Consider the following 21,424-nt stretch of genomic DNA (forward strand, 5'->3'; position numbering starts at 1 on the left):
TCAGATGTTACAGATGTAACAAGCTGGGACACAGAGCTTATGAGTGCCCAGAAAATATAGGAATGAATCAGAGGAATGCAATTGTTGCAAAAACTGAAGAGGAAACAACAAAGGTAATAGAAGAAGAGAATGTACCAGAGAAAGGGGAATCTTTGGTAGTCAACAAAATTTTGTTAAAACCAGCTAAGGAAATTGTTGAACCAACACAGAGAAAAACCTTGTTCAGGACTGTGTGTAAGGTTCAAGGGAAGTGTTGTCAGATGATAATAGACAGTGGTAGTACAGATAATTTGGTCTCCACAGAAGTGGTGGAGAAGTTGAAGTTGAAAACAAAGAAACATCCAACACCTTACAAGGTGTCATGGCTTCAAAAGGGATATCAGTTGGTAGTGAATGAGCAATGTGAAGTGGAGTTGCAGTTGGGTAAATACAGAGACAAAATTCTGCACGATGTGATGCCTATGGATGTGTGTCATATATTGTTGGGTAGACCTTGGCAGTATGACAGAGGAGCTATGCATGATGGAAAGAAGAACACATACAAATTTAGCAAATATGGTGTCAATCATACATTGCTGCCAATGGAAGAAGAGGATACATCAAAGAACCCTGATCTAGTGACCCTTTTGCTGAGTGGAAATGAGTACTTGCAGTAGATGGAAGAAGATGAAGTAAGTTTTGCATTGGTTTGCAAACTCAAGGTAATAATTACTTCCATAGAAGTTTTTGATTTACCAATTGAAATTCAAGAGATGCTGGACAGTTATTGTGATATCATTGTAGATGATTTGCTTGATGAGTTACCACCCATTAGAAAAATCAGTCATCATATAGATTTGATTCCAGGAGCAAATCTACCCAATAAAGCAGCTTATAGGATGACTCCCATAGAGAATGAAGAGATCAGGAAACAGGTTCAGGAACTGTTAGACAAGGGACTAATTAGAGAGAGTTTGAGTCCTTGTGCAGTGCCAACAGTGTTGAGCCCAATGAAAGATTGAGGCTAGAGAATGTGCACTGATTTAAGAGTAATCAATAAGATAACAATAAGGTACAAATTTCCTTTACCTAGAATCGAAGATTTGATGGATTGTTTGAGTGGAGCTAGATATTTTACAAAGTTAGATTTAAAAAGTGGTTATCATCAAATCAGAATTAGAGAGGGAGATGAGTGGAAAACTGCTTTTAAGACCAATGAAGGATTGTATGAATAAATGGTAATGCCTTTTGGATTATCGAATGCCCCTAGTACATTTATGAGGCTCATGAATGAAGTTTTGAGAGAATTTATTGGTAAATTCGTAATAGTATATCTGGATGATATATTAGTTTACAGCAGATCAAAAGAGGAACATGTGAGACATCTGAATTATGTCTTACAGAGGCTACAACAAGAGAAGTTACTGTTAAATTTAAAGAAATGTTCATTCATGAAGGAGGAGTTGGTGTATTTGGGCTTTGCCATTTCTGCTGAGGGGTTAAAGATGGATCCAGAGAAGATCAAGGCTATCATGGAGTGGCCTTCACCAAAAGGTGTCTTTGAGGTAAGAAGTTTTCCCGGTCTTGCTAGTTTTTACAGGAAATTCATAAGGAATTTTAGTAAGATCAATGCTTCAATTATTGAAACAATAAAGAAGGACAGTCAACCATTTAAATGGATTGCTGAAGAAGAAAAGAAATTCCAGCTATTGAAGAGAAAGATTACTGAGAAGCCTATTTTGATTTTTCCTGATTTTAATAAACCTTTTCAACTAAAGTGTGATGCCAATGGAGAAGCCATTGGAGCTGTTTTGAGTCAAGAGGACAGGCCTGTAGCTTATTTTAGTGAAAAGCTGAATGAGTCAAAGAAGAAATATTCTTCTTATGACAAGGAGTTTTATGCAGTGGTGCAGTCTTTGAAGAAGTGGAGACATTACTTGATGTCCAAGGAGTTCATACTGTATTCAGATAACCATGCATTACAGTACATTATGCAACAGCCAAAGCTTAACTAGAAGCATGCAAAATGGGTAGAATACCTTCAAAGTTTTAATTTTGTGTTAAAACATATAACTAGTCAATCAAACAAAGTAGCAGATGCCTTAAGTAGAAAAAGAATTTTAGTTCAAGAAAGTCAAATTCAAGTGTTGGGTTTTGATTTTCTTAAAAAGTTATATGAGAAAGATTTAGATTTTAAAGAGGCATTTGAAGCTTGTAGAAATCTTGTTTTGTTAGATAGAAGCAAGTGGCTAGATTATTTCCTGCAAGAGGGACTGTTGTTTAAAAGAAATCAGTTGTGCATACCAAATTTTTCTATGAGAGCAAATTTGATCAAGGAGAAACATAGTGGTGGACTGGGAGGACATTTTGGTGGAGGCAAGACTTATGAACAGTCGAACCAGTTTTATTTTTGGCCAAAGATGAGAGCTGAAGTGGAAAAGTATGTGAAAAATTGTAAAGTCTGTCAGTATGCAAAGAGAAGGAGCCAAAACACAAGTTTGTATGTTCCATTAGCTATTCCAAATAGGCCTTGGGATATGGTAAGTATGGACTTTGTTTTGGGTTTACCGAAAACTCAAAGGGAACATGATTCAATTTATGTAGTAGTTGACATATTTTCAAAAATCGCACATTTTATTCCATGTTATACAACCAGTGATGCTACTCACATTGCTAATCTATTTTTTAAGGAGATTGTAAGATTACATGGGTTACCTAAGAACATTGTTTCAGACAAAGACACCAGATTTGTTGGACATTTCTGGAGGATATTGTGGAAGAAGTTTGGAACTAAACTGAGTTTCAGTTTTGCTTATCATCTTCAGACTGATGGACAGACTGAAGTTGTAAATAGAAGCTTGGGTAATCTTCTAAGAATTCTTGCAGGTGAACATCCAAAACAATGGGATCAAGTATTGGCACAGGCAGAATATGCTTATAATGATTCTCCTAATAGGAGTACAGGGCAAAGTCCATTCCGTATAGTTTATGGAATGCACCCAAGGGGAGTGTCTAAATTGAGAGACTTGGGAAACGCTGAAATGAGAAGTGCTAAAGGAGAAGATTTTGCTACAGAAGCTCAAGCAATACATGAACAGGTAAAACAACAATTACAGGATAGCAACATAAAATACAAGAGCAGAGCAGATTTGAAGAAGAGAGAAGTTAATTTTGAACTTGGAGATTTGGTTTTAGCACACCTGAGAAAGGAAAGATTTCGAAAAAGGGAGTATAACAAGCTGAAGTTTAAGAAAATTGGACCATGTAGAGTCTTGAGGAAATTTTCTGCAAATGCATATGAAATTGAATTAGCCCCTGATATTGGAATATCTCCACTTTTCAATGTCGCTGATTTGTATAGGTATGAAAGTGGAAATGCAGATGACACAACAAAGGATCAAGAAGAATAAGAGATTGATTGGGTAAAACAGTTACCTATAGCAAAGGAATTGAAGCCAGAGGGGATTTTGGACAAGAAATTGTTGAAGAAGACAAGAGGATAGGAGTATTTTTAGTATTTGGTGAAATGGAAGGATCAATCAATTGCTGAAGCTACTTGGATGGCAGATGCCATTCTAGAGAAGTTGGGCAGTTCTGTAGAAGAGCTCATGGACAGGAGCCCATGAAGAGTTTTGTCCTTAGGAGTCTGATGCAGGAGCATGAGGCTTGAAGACAAAAGGCTTCGAATTTATTCCAAAAATACAAAAAAAGTTTACAAGCAAAGGAGTGGGATCCTTTAGCTGTCAATTTACAAAGTTTTTTAGATAGGATTTGAGCTAGGATTTAGGGATTGAGTGATTTTATAATTAATTCAAGCTGTTTAGATTCAATTGAGATTCTCAAGGAGAATATCAACCAGATTAGATATTGTCTAAGATTAGGCAGATTCGATCCATGGATTAAGAATTTGATTGTTAGAATGAAATAGTATTTATGTAAGTTCTGAATGATTGTAAAGGGATTTTGACTGATTTGGCTTGATTAGGTCGTATAAGATTAAGTTACAGAAACTGTATCTCTGTGTATTTGTGTATAATTGGTCAATCCCGGAGGCGTTTTATTCCTTCGAAATATCTCTGAGTTCTGTTGATTTCCAGTTTGACTTTTGAATTAGAGTATGCAAAATTTGTATTATATCACACAATCTTGCATTTTCTGTGTTTTGAAATAATTTGGTTATGTTCTAAAAACATCGGAGAATATGGTTTGAGACAAGTTAAATGTAGCAGAGGTGTTAAGTTTGGCAGAACAGAGAAAAGAAAACTTGACAAAATCGTGTTAACCCAAAGGAGTCTAGAACCGTCTGATCTACAGATCCAATAGATCTAATGGTCATCGCGCACCAATAAGCTCGTGCGTTAGTCAAGGAAGAAAAGTGGTTTTATTAGTGTAGCTGTTTATTGGGTGGAGAAAAAGTGGTAAGCTGTCTTTTGAAATTCTAAGCGATTCCATTAATCGATCGACACGTAGCACTCGGGTGGAGAGGGAAAACCACTTTATTGGGTGGATAAGCATTGCGCAAGATCTTTGTCTGATATCGCTGTTAACCGTTGGATCAAGTGTGCTTTGATTAACGATGGAGGATCACCAATTAGTTTTGTTGATCGGGTGAACCAACAACCGTCGAATTGAAAGGTAAGATCAACGATGGAGAGTTAGCACGATAATGTTTGTGGAAAAAGTGAACGCGATAAGGAATTAACCAAAAGTTTGAATTCCTTTTGATTCCGTGGCAATTGAAAGGTTGTCATATTGCGGCTAAAATTAAGCAGTTCTGCTAATTTAGCAGAATAGCCAAGTTTGGAGGTAGATGACTAATTCTCCAAAGGAAATCCAAGAAGAAGTTCCACCTGAACTTGCAGAAATCGTTTCTGGATTTGAACGATTATCCATTACACCTGCACCCAGACCACCACTTGTGAATAGGCTTCTAGGATCACCCTTCATCCTATGTTTGATCTATTCATCTTTGTGATCCATATCATACCGGGTCTCCTCCCATTGGTGAAAGTTTGTAAAGAGTAGGGAGCTTTAGTTGAGGTGACAGTGGGATATTGCTCCATTGTTTCCCTTGACCTAACAATTGTCCCTTTAGGATTCCCTCCTAGGACCCCTGCTAGTTTTAGCGGTAACATTTTGGCACTGTTGTCGGGAACACGAAACGTGTGTTTTCCCCCTACGACATATTGCCATATCATTATTAATGACTCCATTGGAAGAACAAAGCCCTAATTCTTCATTGATCTCTAAAGTCAATGCTTGTAGGGTGAAGTAAGCATTTGTCAAGGCAATTTCACTCACCCTGGCGACTCACATGTCATTAAGGACACAACAAAATGGTTACCACATATATTCCTGCCATAAAAGTGATAGGGATCCTGCAGTATCCCTCATTGGAATGCATGAAGAATATGCCAATGTTCGATGGGGGTCCACATTCCACAGCCAATCACATTGTAAGGTACTTCATTCATTTTGCATTCGAGTGCTTATGCTTGTTTGTATTTTGGGCATTTGGCATGAATTATGGGGTGACTTGGAAGAAAGAAGGGTCTTGGCCATAGTTTTGTTCCCTCACCTTAAATGGGGGTTAATTTTCTATCCTAGTCTAGCGGGACTGCCTCTAATGGCCTATCGCTTTAGCAAGGAGCACTACTTGGGAATCCGTGATCATGATAACATGTTCCATCTATCCCTTTTCCATACTTATTATTCCCCTCCATACATTACAAGCCCTTATTCCACCTCCCTTTGTCGAGTCCACCTTGACCATGGGTCCACTAGTATTTAGCACACCCCCTCACCTTTTCCACATATCTGGGTTGAGCCTGGAAATGTTTCCCTAGGAGGTTGATATAGCTAAAATAAAGAGGAAGAAACAAAAGAAAGAAAACTATAAAATGCAAAGGATCAAGACTTTAACATTAGCACGTGGGCAAAAGCCAAACATGAGCTCTACACCTTATCATTATGGCCATCCCCGGTTCCTGGTGCTGATGTTTCCCTACCACATCATGGAAAGGAACCCTTGCATGTCCCAACCTCTAGTGGGCAATGAACAACCCCACCACTAAGGGGGTAACCACTGCTACACATCATTCAAAGCATGCTCTCATTTCCTAGAGCTTCGAGCAGTAATACAAAGAGAAATTAAGAAAAAACAAAAGGAAATAAGAGGTGTGGAAAAATAAAGGTTGGGATAACTCATGCATCCATGATTACTCCATCCTCACATATGTATGTCTAGAATGTGGAATTCCTCATCATTGCTACCCCTTTGACCACGACATTTGGCCCTAATACCCCTTTCTCCCCTCCATTCCATCATTATTCACATGGCACCTATCAATTGAAGGGAGAATTGAGGACATGTCACTTCCCTTTGGGGGTTGGAAACATCTAATAGGATCACCTATTAGTCACTCCTTCCTAGGAAGGTAACGCCATTATGTGAGTAAGGCCCCAATTTTGGAAAAGGAACCTTGTATGAAGCGTCACATTGACCATTACTTGCTTGCTGTTGATTTTTGGTAGCATCAGATTTGCTCTAAGCCTCAAAATTTGCAGAGTGGCTAGGACACATGCATTCCACAATACCCACAAATCGTTTTGGGAAATTCCACTCGGAGACAGTTTTATTAAAATAATTAATTATTTTTAATGGTGCCTAAGTCTAAACATAGGAAATTAAAATAATTAAAGGGTATTAGTCAAACAGAGTGTTATCACAAAATCTGACCTTGATAGGCTGTTGATCAAGCAAACTCTGAGTAACTCTTTCAAACCAATCTTTTGGTTGAGGCTTAGCCTCCTCAGCCTGAGAGGGCTCTCTCACTAGGTTTAGGGTTTTTGATTATTGATTAGATGGCTAACTCTAGGAACAAAATGAACAAAAGTACGACTGGTTGGCTAGTTGAAACTGAGATTAGCAAATATCTATTGGGCTATGGAGTCAAAATAGTTTTCAACAAAATAACATGATCAGCAAGATATGGAAGTCAAGGCACTTAGGGTTTAGGTTTATGAAGAAAACAGTAACACAGTGAAACAACACAGTTTACAAGCATGTGAAGGAAGTTAGAGCATTTTCCAATGAATTCTAAGTATCACAAGCTCATACCACTGCAAATAAGAAATTGAATAAAGCCATAAGAACATCAAACACATAACCTCTTTGTGAATCTTGAGTAATCAAACTGATCTCTGTATTAGGTATGAAAAACACAATTTTTACAACAACACAATCTTTCCTTTACTAATGAATCTTCCAACCCTGAGGAATTCGATTTTCAAGCTTAATATAGGACTTTACATCATTGGATACTATCATCCACCTTTGAAGGAATTCAAATTCCTAACTTAGACACCTATCTATTTAGAAAACAAACTATTTAATTACAACTTGACAGCTAGCTATCTTTTAAGAGTCCTAATACAAATAGGACTAGAACTTCTAAAACAAGTCTTCAACACCCTTATCTGAGTCTTTAATACACTGTTTGATCAGTTTCCATCCCTGTCCTCGAGTTTGGTGATGACCATGATGCTGTTGCAAAAACCTGCTACAAAATGTCTTAACTGCCCTAAAAATCAAGAAATAGAGTTCCTCTTTTTTAGGCCCTTAACCCTTTGTTCTTATCTTCAAGCAGTTTCTCTGCTGGTGTACAGGTGTCAAGCATTAATGATTTGTTGAAACATTGTTTTCCATTTGTGCAAAAAGGGAACTCAAGCATGTGATGACTATGCTTACAAAAATACTCTGTTTTTGTAGCACAGTCTTCATTTTGTCTATGGAGTACTCCTTGAAACTTTGCTACCTGCATCCCTGACATCTGAGAGTTCACACATGAACCTTTATCCATTTAAAACTTCAAAACTTGGAACTGATCTAGCATTTCCTCCACAATGCATCTATGAGAACCAAATGATCACCTACAGCAGTTTTGTAGCGCAGTACGAAATTGCTATGTGTGTTCTTTTCAACACGGCCTGCAAAAACTCAATGGTTTGGGAGCTTTTTTTTTGTTTTTAATTTTGAGAGGACTAATGTATTAATCCAAAATCAAAATGACATCCCTTCATAGGTATTCTTCTTTGCAGCTGCTCTTCCTTTCTATGCCAAAATTCTTTTATGTGCCCAAAACTTTTTCAATACATCTCCTTCACTACTTTTCTTTCACACCTTGTTTCATCACTATTGTAGACCTCTTTTCCGGAGTGGTTATTTGCAATATGGCTCCTGGTAAGTCTTCTTTGGACTGTTTTGCTAGATGACTGTTCTGGTATTTCTCCTTTAAGCTCAGACATCTTTCCCTTGGCAGACTTAGGAGTTTCAAGAATGACTGCTGGACTTTTAGCTATTGAGGTTTTGCTTGCCTTTCCCTTCACCTGCTTCCTTGGCTTTAACTTGGCAAACCTTTTTGCCCTAGTCATTTTAGACCTGCTAGCTTTTGATGATGAAGCTTCTTTGACCCCAGAGCTAGTACCTTCACTTGGCTTTTCTGTTCCAAAATCACATACAAACAAAAACGAAGACCAATCCTTTTTAACCCTTTTGAGTTCATTTAACACTATCAACTTAATTAGGCCATGATGAAACAGGGAAGTCTCACACCCTTGAGACTTTAGCTGAATTTTGTCTGCGATCATAGCTATACTTCGAAATAAGAAGTAAGGAAAATCTAGAGAAATCATACCAGTAAAATGTAGAAGAAGTTTGAAATGATATGAATAGACCTTCTGATATCTGCCTTCACAGGTGAAATAATGCTGGATGTTGAAGAGCAGGTTAGTGTAGCTGTCCTTGATGTAATCTTTGGGAACTGCTTTGGTTAAGTTAGTTTCTGAAAACTATGGCTTCAAGAATTCCTTGCAGGGTTCCATATTGAATCTAAAATTCTTGAACTAGGCCTCTTGTCCCCTAGGAATTTCGGTGACCAATGCTATAACCTCTGGAGAAACCTGTATATCAAGCATTCCGACCTTTGTCTTTAAACCATGAAAATGAAGTGCAAACTCCTTGGTTACTTTGGTATGCCCTCCTTGCATTTTTTTGCAAAACTTCCAGCACCCTACTTCTTGAAGGCCTCCACAACCGCTTTGTCTCTGCTTATGACCTCAGTATTTTCTGGCTCGGTTCTCAAACAATGTCCAGACCTGTGGCACTTCTTTTCCTCCATCATCCTCTCTTCTAAGTCCCTGTAACAAAACCAGTTTGTCTTGTAATTCAATTGATCAGCCTCGCCTGAATGATGGATGAGGAAAAACCTTGGTTGTAGTGTATTAGTTTTGGTATTTGTTGTAGGATGTAGTAAATAATTTGTTCAGTAATTTAACAAATAGAAGATACTTAATCAATTGCTACAGTGGAAATTTGGGTTTCTAAATTTTCACATGGTATTGGAGCTGCAAGTGAAGCGAGAGAGCAGAGCTGGAAGAGCCCAGTGCTGAAGAGGAGGTAAGTCGAAGTGCTGTGTAGGCAACAAATCAAATCCCCAGAGGGATTGTGCTGTCCAAGCCAGGAGGGCAAAGTTTTCGTGGGAAAATATCTCTCTGAGTGAGTCAATAGAGAGAAAGATTTCCAAATCGAAGTTTTCTAGTGTTAGAGGGAGCAACACTAAAGCATCAGCGCAAGAGCAATTTTCTGATGAGACACAATTTTTTACAGTAGTCGCTCGGGCAGAAAAATGTCAGAAGGAAGGAGACACTATTTTGAGGAAATTCTTCCTTAGAAGACTTCTAGCCAAGTAGTCTGAATTATCATTTGTTGAGCAGCAGCGGAGAGGAGTAGATCTACTAACTCCAACAGGAAGTGCGTAGGCTAGCCTAGTGCTGCGCAAAGGAGAGAGGAGGCAATTCGACATTTCATTGGCCGAGACGGTAGCTAGTGGGTTAAGAGATCATGATTGGTTGGATGGTGCATCCAACTATGTGATCTTGAAGGGAAGGATCTCATGCCCTCTGGATGGGCACAATCTCAAAACCTATGTTGACATTGTGGTAGCTGTACTTGCAGATCTTGATTTGCTCAAGAAATACAAGGGTGAGATGGCAAAGTCCAAGCGATTGATCCTCGATGGAGTGAGAGATCACGTAGTGTGTCACATTGTCGACAAGGATACTGCCCGACAAATGTGGGAAGCATTGGCTACACTATACGAAGGACCTTTTGAGCAGCGAAAGATGTACTTGGAGCAGAAGATGAGATCCACACAGATGCAGAAGGGGGAACGCATTGATCCATTCCTAACAAAGCTTCAGGAAATCCAAGACTCATTGGCAGCTATGGGGTCAACACCTCAGTCTACCGAGATGGTGAGTCTAGCCCTGAATTCTATTTCAGAAGAATGGCAAGTATTTGTCCAGAGCATCCTAGGCAGAGAGAGGTTGTCAGATTGGGAAGGAATGTGGGCCACTATTCAACAGGAAGAGATGAGGAGAGACTTAGTCAAATGAAAGCTTGATAGCAACAACAGCAGTGGGATGAAGCCCAAGGAGGAGGAAGAAAATGCAACCCTTCCATCAAAGGGGAAGCGGGAGCAGCGGAGAAAGAAGAAGGACGTCTTGAAGATCAAGTGCTTCCAGTGTGGTGAATTTGGTCACTACGCTACACAGTGTCCTCTCAAGAAGAAGGACAAGGACGAGAAGCATGATCCAAAGGTTGCATCCACAAAGATCGAGGAGGAGGAGTTTGCCATGGTTGCCTAGATACCTCCAGGGGAGAGGTGGGGTGATCTAGTACTGTAGTTCGAAAGAACTGCAGATGGGCAGGATCCTTGAGGAGTCTACCTCTCGAATCAATACCTTGCTACCGGAGCCCATATTAGAAGTAGCAGGATGGACCAGTGTCAGTTGGTGCAGAGGAGTGCTGGAGTGACAGTTGTAGTGGCTAGGAGTGCTAGAGACTGAGCAACGCAGAGCATAATTGGCAGCAGTGTAGTTGGCACAGTGCAGAGTCAGCAGCAGCGCAGAGGCTTCAGAGGGTCAGCGTAGAGACTAGCAGCAGTCAGAACTCCAATAATAGATGCATCATGCTGAACATCTGTTCAATAATTTTGGATGATTTTCCGTTGCTGATGCAGTAGCGGCAGTAGTTGGAGAAGGTTGCAATACAGATGCAGTGTTGTCAGTGGCAGGGTTAGCAAGAATACAAATGCAACATTTGCACAGTAGTTGGTAGGCAGTGATGTCAGACATCAATAACGCAGAGGGAGATGTTACAGATAAGGGTGATGCTTCAATAGGTTGCATTACTAGAACACATTTCTCGTTAAGAGGGAGTTTTTATTTCTGGTAGCATCGGATGTGCTCTAAGCCTCAAAATTTGTAGGGAGGCTAGGACACATGCATTCCACAATACCCAGAAATCATTTTGGAAAATTCCACTTTGAGACAGTTTTATTAAAATAATTAATTATTTTTAATGGGTGCCTAAGTCTAAACTTAGGAAATTAAAATAATTAAAGGGTATTAATCAAACTGATAGTAAAACTTCTAGAAGAAGACGAAGATCGAGTCCGAATGATCTGAGCCATTGATTAAAATCTAATATGGGTCGTTGATTTCTCAACTGGAGGATTATAAGAAGGACTTCGATGGGCATTTGGAAAACACATCGAAGAGAGATCAAGAGATCTAATTTCTCAGAGGGAGTAGCACAACAGTTGCTAGAGAATCGATCAAGGTGATTTCTTGCAGTGAGGGGTAGGGATTGTAGACAGAAGGAAGCTTTCTAGATCCGGGGAGTGCAAGGCAGAGAAGGCCGAGAGTAGTTCAGTGAGGCAGCATAGTGCCACGCAGAGGCAGCGCAGAGCTTTAGAGGGAGTTCGAATTCCAACTAGGAGAGACGAGATTCAATGCAGGAAGCCGGGGTGTGAGATCGAAAGGCCTGGAGATTGAATTTCCAGACAGTAGGAGGTCAACAGAGGGATTGACGCAGAGCCTAGCCAGAGTGACGCAGTTTTGCATAGGGTTGACGCAGAAGCTGCACAGAGGTAGCGTGGGGCCAGTCAACAAGCCCCAAATCAGAATCAAATCTCCCAGAACAGTGTGAGATTTCTCTCACTAACATTTTTGATAGTTTCTCTCTGTATCGGATAGCCAGTTGGGCATCCAACGAATTGTACTTAGATTTACTACTGCATAATAATTAAAACCATTAGTTTCTGCACCAGTTTTCCCGCATTGGGTTTTTCTAGGGACACTTGTCCAAAAATAACGGTGTCATGTGTTGTGTATTTCTTTCTTGCTCAGTTTCTTGTTTCCGCAATTAATTGGTGAAGGATGTAGTGTATTAGTTTCGGTATTTGTTGTAGGATGCAGTAAATAATTTGTTCAGTAATTTAACAAATAGAAGATACTTAATCAGTTGCTGCAGTAGAAATTTGGGTTTCCAAATTTTCACACATGCTTGGTTCACTTCGATGAAAAAATGATTGAATGTACCTGATGTCATAAGTTGCAGGACTGGATATTGTGTGTGATTAGAAGGTGGTTTCATTATGGGTTGGGCAACTTAATTGGGGCCTAAGTCCACTAGTGGATCATATTGACACCCATAGGTGAAGCGTTAAGAGCCATGGGACTCCTGTCGCTTGTAGACCATCATTCTTATCCATGGGCACCCTCAACACCTTATGAGGGTTTCACTTTGCCCCATATTATTTTCGAGATGATGCACTTGGACTAGCATACCCTAACCGACTTAGTAGTGATCACAAGGTTTGGCAGCTGATCAGAGGCCTAAATGAGGTTTGTCTCACCCCTTGAGACATGGGAGGGCTAGCACCATCCTCAGAGCCCTCAACGTTGGAGCAAAACTAGGCTATTTTGTCATCAGGAGACCCATGAAATCCTATTTGTGCCCCAAATGCAAAATTGGGGTCGACAAGATGATTTGCATGGAAGTCTAGGGGACAATCCCTAGATCATGATTTTGGAGCCCTCTACACTCACCTTGGCATTGGAAGAGCCCAACGCATGATCTAGAAGGGCCTACGCATGCATGGCATCACCAGTTCAACCTCTTTGTGTGTTAATATTTACGTTTGCACAATGGTTACTAGGTCAGATTGTGACCTAGCGTGTTTCTTCACATTACTTTATGACTTAGCAAGGGCTTCTTGTCCTAATTTGATCTAGTAAGACTCATATATTTGAGATCACTTCATTGTAATCAATCACCATCACACTTGGAAACTTTAGACCTCTTAGAGGAACTCACATTTGTTTCTTTCTAGCTATTGGATATTTTTGGAATGCATTTTGATCTAGAATCTAAATTTGGATTGTCTTTGGAACTATTCTTTGTCAAATGGATAGAGATATTGCATGTTATCTTGTAAGTGCTCTTTGTTGAATATTATCATTTTGAATGTCTAATGTATGGAGCTATTGCTTCTAGATTATGCTAGTTTGTGCCCTAATTTATTGAAAATAAATTTTAAAGGCTATGTAGATGAATTTTGCATATGTTACTCATGCATAACATGTAATGAATGTTCCTATTGGTAATTTTTTTTTTAAATCTCTCCCATGAAACTCCATTTATCATTGAGTGAGTAAATGCTAGAATTTTGATACATAGGGCATCCAATTTCGGCCTCCTTAGCAACGAATTAGGCTTAACTAGAGCATCCTTAATTCCATATGCCCAAAGGACAAGGCACTAGTCCAAGTCTTTGGTGATCAACCTTAAATTTTCTCCATAATTTTCTATTCTCAAATTCGATCCTTTTAAGGCTAGGAAGGAGAATCTAGGGCTTGGAGCAAAATTTTAGGGAGGAGGCTTTTTGGTGGTTTGAGAGCCTAAACACCAAGAGGTAGGTCTTGACTACATGACCTATCATTTTGGTGGGCATCTACTAAAATTTCATCCATAAAATCTCTTTCCCTAGGTGTTGCACTAATTGGGAAACCCTAGTTTCTTCTCCCTCAACTTGAGGACTTTCTTGAATGTTTCATGAGCCTTGTAATTATTGGAATCCATCACGGGGAACCTTTTTCTCATTGGTCTTAACCTCTAGAACTTTGTTAATTCCTAAAAACATCAATCCCTAGGACTTGAACCCTCCTTTATAGGTCTTTTCATGGAGAGCGAATTGCTTCTTGGGAAGCCTTGAATTTTGATTGTCTTTCTTTGAATGAGTCCTAATGAGATCATCATGCACCTTATCCATAACATATCTATTTCAAGTGATCTCATCCTTATTAGGACTCCTCCCATCAATGAAAATCTATAAAGAGTATGGGGGTTTTGGCTGAGGAGACATTGGTCCTCTACCCCATTGTTGTCCCATTGTCTAGTTTACACCTTGTAGGGTTTCCCTCTGTAAGTCCTACTAGATTTTGTAACAATAGTTACCTTTGGGTTTAATGTACATATGATGTAGTGCGATTTGATTGATTGTTGGTGGACCGGGATGCTCCATCAACCTATTCATGTAGCAACACTTTTCCTCAACCTCGCATTTTCCTGCAAATGCAACTTTGATTTTGATGGCGAGGATGAGGCAAATTGAAATAACACTGGATGTGGATGCCATTTCCTTAGAGAATATTGATGTATTATCTAAGTGGAGGGTGGAGTCTAAGCAACCTATCATGGAGGAGGCACCTGGATGGTTTGAGGAGCAATAAGAAGAACAATATGAGGAGCAAGAGGAGGAGGAGGAGGAGGAGAGACAAGGGGATGTGACAGTATCAACTCTGCCTTTTAGAGGCACTGATGAGCCTAATTCTACACCCACCAGTGACCTTCAGACACTTGTTTCAGTGCTAGGGCCTTATGCTGTTAGGGACAAGCTTGGAAAACAGTCCATCATCTTTTCCCATAAAAGGGGAAGAGTGCATTAGCTAGCAGCTACTTTTGTTTTTGTTGTCCATGTACATATATCTCATTATGATGAGATACATTTATATATGTCATGTCATTTTGTATTGGTTCTCTAATTTTGAGTCCTTCATTGGACAACTATCAGAGTTCAAGATTCAGTGTCGATTATATATATAATGGATTGCAAATGAAAAATAATCCATCATAATCCATCATATATATATATATATATATATATATATAGATATATATAGTTCTTTCTCCATATTTATGTGTCAATGTGTTTATCTAATGTTGTTTTATCTGTTTAATTTAAAAAAAATGAATATATTATCTATTTTTTAATGTTCACTGATTTTTCCATTTTTTTGGATCCTCACCAATTTTTTGCAGATTCTGATTTTTTCAATATTTCTATTTACATGTTATTTGTTTTCTATTTTGAGTAAATCATATTACTGTTCTGCATTTATTTTCTATACAAATTATATTTTCAGATTTGTAAAACATCAAATAATTAATATCTCTCTTCGCCCAAGACCCCGTACAAGGCACTGCTTAACCTTTCATTGGGTGAAGTTATCTTGTATATGGAATTCTCCCATAACCCTTCAAGAGGAAGTTGGGTTTAAAGAGTCGAGACTCATGCCAAGGTGACAGTGAGCACTTATCATGTGTGTGTCATCTTAGCAGGTTGCAAGGACCTTGGCAACCTTTCTAGTTTGGGTGGTAACGGGGCCTTATCAGAGGCTTAAGGTTAGCTAGAGATGAGGGTGTATACGGGTTGATTCTTCAATGTGACGCAACTGTGCTTATTGAGGTGACAAGTTAATTGTGCAGGATTGAAGCACTTGCCAAGGAGGTAAAATTGCTTCTAGAGTTCTTTTCTAATATTTGTATCAAATATTTATTTAGACATAAGAATGTTGAGATGGATGCAAATGGTAGGTCTTCGTTTACCTGAGTCCTAAACAATTGGCTATTATTGAAACACATTAGCACTTGGTTCCTTTGAAATCAATTTTTCTTAGTTTTAATTACTTTGTACTTAGTTTTTAGGGTTGCCAATAAAATTAAATCATTACGTACATGTGAAGGAAAGGATAAAAGGGTTGAGTCAAATGAGAATATAATTTGGTGCATTGGTTAATATCCCTTGGTTTCTTGAGGTTGAATATCACTTTGTTAGGCCAGTTCAGTACACTATTGAGATAGATGTAATATAGTCTAGTTTTTTGTCATTTATAAAAATAAAGTGGAGTGCAAGTAAACAATGAATAGATGAAAGTAGTACAACCGATCTTGACTAGGAAAAAAGTAGTTCAAAGTTACCTATAAACATATTGAAATGCACCAAGGACCCTACACTCTTCCAATGTTGCATTTGGCCCCAACAAATTTAATGCATCAGGTGCACGGGCACCGATAATACAATGATCATAAATCTCCTCAATACCATCTGCATTGACAAGTATACCTGCAATTACATGTTTACCATGAGAACATTTAGCATATCATCAACTTAACTATTTAATAAAGGCTTTGGTGTAGTCAATTAATTACATTATCTATGATCATTGATTTTAGAATTGAAGAGAAATATGAGAGCTAGAGTTCCCTATTATTTTTGTTCATGCGCTTGATCCATCTATTTGTGCATATGTGAATAAAAGTTTGGGAGAAACTTCTATACAGAATTGATGAAAGAAATGAGTTGTGCAAAGATATTACCAGAAAGATAAAAGATTATACTTTGTTAATGGTTGCTTAACCTGGTAGGTGAAAGTGGGGTGTTGTTATCACCCTATCAGGGTTCAAGTTTCTCAATGACTCACTTGTGTTTGTGCTCGTGCTTGTCTGTGCCTGTGCTTGTGAAAATAGGTGGGGCAATGTGCAAGTCCTGGATGACTTTGGCAGAGTAGATGCCCCCATCCATGGCTTCTTAGCTGAAGAAAAATTATTTAGCATGGCAGGATGTTTATGCCTCGATGTTAAATTAAAAAAAGAGCAATTTCTACTTATTTATGTTGATGGAAAATTAAAAAAAAATTAAAAAAAACTATTTAGATTTATCATGGACTATTGTTGACAAACCATTATAAATATACCCTCTAATTCAACGTGTATTATGTTAGTTTTTGGTAGCATCCAACATGTGTTCTAGTCCCGATTTGTGTCAGAGAGGCTAAAGAACATAAGATCTCCAAAACCCATAAAATGTTTCAGGAGAAAACACCTAGAGACCACTCAATTAAGTTGATTGATCAATAATTAAAAATGTTTAAGTCTAACTTAGGAAAATTGATTAATTAACAACAATTAATTGAGAAATATCGAGAAAGCTCTAGAGATTCACATGGATCGAGTCTAATATGATCTTAGTCGTTGATAACGACTTAATCATGGTTGTTGGTGCTCCAATGATAGATTATAAGATAAGATCAATGGGATGGAGATAGATACGTCGAGTAAGAGGGAGAGTGAGTTCCTTAGGTAGATCGAGCTATCCAATGCAATGATTCAGCAAGGAAGAAGAGTTCGAGTCAGAGAATGAGGAGGATCAGTGATTGATGGAGCAACAGAAGAGTTTTCTGGGAGAGGTTCCCAGTAGCAGATCAACAGTAATAGGGAGGCCAAAATATTTTTGCAGAGAGGCCGAATAACTAGTGCAAGCAAGCCAGAAACGCAGTGCGAGTTTCCAGAAGAGGGTTTGCAGAGTTTCCAGAGGTCAGATCGAGTTCCAGGAAGCAAAGTGAATTTATTCCAGTGGAAGAGGGAGGCAAGACGACTCCTCTGGAGCCAACTAATAGGCAATGCAAAGTTCCCAGGCCAAGCAGTGCGAATTCCTGGAGGTTGAGTTTCCTCAATGGGGTTCGGGCAGGTCAAAGGGAGGCTAAGATTATTTGCAGAAGGGAGAAAAAATCTCCAAATTATTTTTCCAATAGATTTGTTGGAGCATTGCCAATAAGGAATTCAGATGATTGTACTTAGATTTCACTGTTGCATAATAATGAAATAAACCCTCATTTGTTGCACCGGTTTTCCCTTCAGGGTTTTTCCAGGGACTATTGTTAAAAAATTATTGTGTTGATTCTTATTGTGTGTGTGCATATTTTCTTAGCTTCTAGTTTATTTTCGACTGCATATTTTATTTTGGTGAAGATTGCAATTGTGAGTTTATCGATATTTCTCGTAATAATAAATAAACTGCATAACGGTTAGGAGATAAACTTACAGTAATTGTAATCAAGGAAATTTCAGATGGTATTAGAGTGATTTTGATCATATCAGAGGCTCAGTAGCAAGAAGGAGAATTTGTGTAGATTCAAAGGGAGCCCTGACCACAAATTTCTTAGATCTACACAGACCACCAGGAAGTGTGAATTGCAGAGGCAAAGGGTTCGATTTCCAAATCTGGGTTGGAGGAAAATTCAATCATCCTTAGAAGAAGAATTTGCAGGCAATGGTTTTGCTAGATAAATGGTTCTAGTGAGCAGATCAATTATTTTGTTGAGCAGATATGGGCGCAATAGGTTTGCAGCAGGTTTTGCACTGGCAGATCAACATTGGGTGGAAGAGAAAGGTACACGAAATTATACTCAAGATGTCTTTAGTAGATTTCTTAGATTTCTCCAGTATGGTCGCAGAAAGATTTGACATTCAGGGAGCTACAATTTTTTCTTCCAAATTGGAGGACGAATTTGCCTAGATAGCTTGCCTCTCTAGCTTAACTTCATAGGGAATCTGGTATATAGACAGTGGAGTGTCATCTCATATGACAGGAATTAGAGAATACTACTCCAACTATAAGGAGAAGAAGACGGACTTCCAGATTTAGATGGGAAACAAGAGTAAATGTACACCAATTGGAGTAGGTACCATCGAGATTCAAAGGGAGTCAGGAGAAAGCACCATTGTTACAGATGTGTTGCATGTGTTTGGCTTAGGTATGAACCTCATTTCAGTATCCAAACTGCAGGATATAGGATATGATGTCCCCTTTGTAGGGAAGAAGATGTTCATCAAACACCAAATCTAGAAGAGGTGAAGTAGATTGGAGTTCAAAGCAATAGGTTATATAAGTTGCAACTCAATTCTCCAATAGCACTAGTTAGCAGCAACAACATTGATTGCAGTAGCAGTGGAAGAGATCTGAATGAAATATGGCATAGGAGAATGGGACATTTACAGCATGGAGCACTTAGGATGCTCAGGGAGACAATAACAGGTGTTCCAAAATTGAGCACGGAACCTGACGATGTGTGCAGAGGGTGCGTGCTTGGGAAATATGCTAAGGCAACATTTCCAAGAAGTGACAATCAATCAGATGGTGTACTACAACTTATACACTCAAATATTTGCAATCCTATGTCCACTAGATCTCTTTGAGGGTATGAGTACTTCGTCACCTTCATCGATGACTATTCGAGGAAAACCTAGATCTATTTCTTGAAGACCAAGGATGAGGCCTTCAGTCACTTCAGGGAGTTCAAGGCTCTAGTAGAGAATGCGACAATGAAGAAGATCAAAGTGCTTTGCTTAGATAACGGAGGAGAGTACACAAATAGTGACTTCATGAGTTTTTGTGTTAAGGAAGGCATCAAGGGGGGAGTGGACAACTCCATACAATCCACAACAGAATGGGGTAGAGGAGCAGAAGAACATGTCATAGTTGGGGCTACAAAGGAAATGTTATATGACCAAGATTTTCCCAAGCTTCTATGGGCAGAGGCATGTAACACGACCATGTATGTACAAAACAGGGTTCCTCACAGGGCATTAAGGAAGATAACACCAGAAGAAGTATTCTCAGGGAAAAAGCCAGAAGTCAATCAGTTAAGGATCTTTGGAAGCATAGCTTATTACCATGTGCCAGATGAGAAGCACACTAAGTTGGATCAGGTTGCAGAAAAGGGGTTCTTCGTTGGGTATAGCGAGACCTCAAAGGCACACAGGATTTACATCCATAGCAACAAGAAGATTATTGTGAGATGGGATGTAAATTTCATGGAGGACAGAGCCTTCAAGAAATCTTGCAAGTTACTAGTAGATGATTAGAATGGGCTAGCAGAAGCTCCATTAGTCCAATAGCAGGGTCAGCCATAGGGACAGTCACAGGGATCTAGTACGGTTACTAGTACCAACATGACCTTAGATGTAGGAGATCTAATGGGTTCGCAGCAGTCAGAGTAGCAGAGGTAGGATGAAGAGCTGGTCGAGCCACCCACCACTAACGGTCGAACCAGCAGGGAAGTTCGTCAGACATTGAGGGATGTAGAGGAGTTTGTAGGAGCTCATTGGACAAATAAGAGAGAACGCAGACAACCAAATAGCTACCAAGCTTTGGTAGAACAGGTTGTTGAACCTTCGAGCTATCAGTAGGTTGCATAACATCAGGTGTGGATAGATTCCATGGTGGAAGAGTATAGCTCTATCATGACAAATAATATTTGGGAGGTAGTGCCGAGGCCTGTGGACAGATCAACTGCGAGCTCTTGGTGGATCTATAAGATCAATTATGATGCAGATGGTAGCGTGGAGAAGTATAAAGCTAGGTTCATGGAAAAGGGGTATGCACAAAAGGAAGGCATAGATTATGAGGAGACCTTCGCCGCAGTTTCCATACATACTTCTATCCGGTCGATTATATTTGTAGCAACACAGATGGGATGGCAGATTCACCAGATGGACATCAAGACAACTTTATTGAACAGGGTGATAGAGGAGGAGGTATATATCAAACAGCTAGAGGGCTTCGAGACACATGTGTGTAGACTGAAGAAAGCTCTATACGGGCTCAAGCAGGCTCCCAAGGCATGGTATGGTCAGGTTAACAATAATTTGTAGCAGATGAGATTTGTCAGAGTGATGCATATCCCATCCTATACTATTTAATGGTAGAGGGTGAGCCACTCATCTTAGTGTTGTATGTGGATGACGTCTTCTTGACTGGGTCATCAGGGCTCATAGAGGACTGCAAGAGAAACCTGGTAGCAGAGTTTGACATGAAGGACTTGGGGCTGATGCATTATTTCGTAGGCTTGGAAGTATGGAAAGGATGGGGAGATCTTCCTTGGTCAAGGGAGATATGCTACAAAGATTTTGAAGAAGTTCAGGATGCAGGACTGTAGGCCTATGTCTATGCCTATGATTACGAATTGGAGGAAGATAGATGCATCCAAGGATGAGGACATTGATCCAACCTTGTATAGACAGTGTATCGGTTCCCTCATGTATCTGGTCAACACTAGGCTAGATATCTACTTTGCAGTCAACGCTCTTAGTCGGTTTATGGTGGGACTGAATTGAGTGCATTGGACAACAACGAGGCACATTTTGAGGTATTTGGACGACATAGTTGAGTATGGATTGAGGTATAGTCGAGGTGATGGTGTCAGACCACATTAGTTGTTTCTTCAATGTTGGATTGGGACTTGTATCTTTGTGCAATAGGAAACATAAATTCATGGCATTGAGCTTTACAGAAGCAGAGTACCTGGCAGCTAGTATGGCCACATGCGAAGCTATATGGCTTTGGAAGCTACTAGTAAGCTTGTTTAGTTAGAAGTTGGATGCGACCAATATCTATTGTGATAATCAGATTGCATCAGG

General features: G+C 39.3%; 1 protein-coding gene across 1 annotated transcript in view; it reads right to left on the reverse strand.

Annotated features, from left to right (window-relative positions):
- LOC149227727 (uncharacterized) overlaps window positions 1-21,424 on the reverse strand; it is a 279,748-nt gene that overhangs the window by 212,897 nt on the left and 45,427 nt on the right. The window contains exon 8 of the mRNA XM_089380584.1: window positions 16,145-16,289. Within this exon, the coding sequence (XP_089236710.1) occupies window positions 16,145-16,289 (145 nt within the window). The remainder of the gene's footprint in view (window positions 1-16,144; window positions 16,290-21,424) is intronic.

Source organism: Pinus tabuliformis, chromosome J (assembly GCF_031772625.1).
Source record: "Pinus tabuliformis cultivar Carrire ecotype Pingquan chromosome J, CPIR1, whole genome shotgun sequence".
NCBI classification, from domain to species: Eukaryota; Viridiplantae; Streptophyta; class Pinopsida; order Pinales; family Pinaceae; genus Pinus; species Pinus tabuliformis.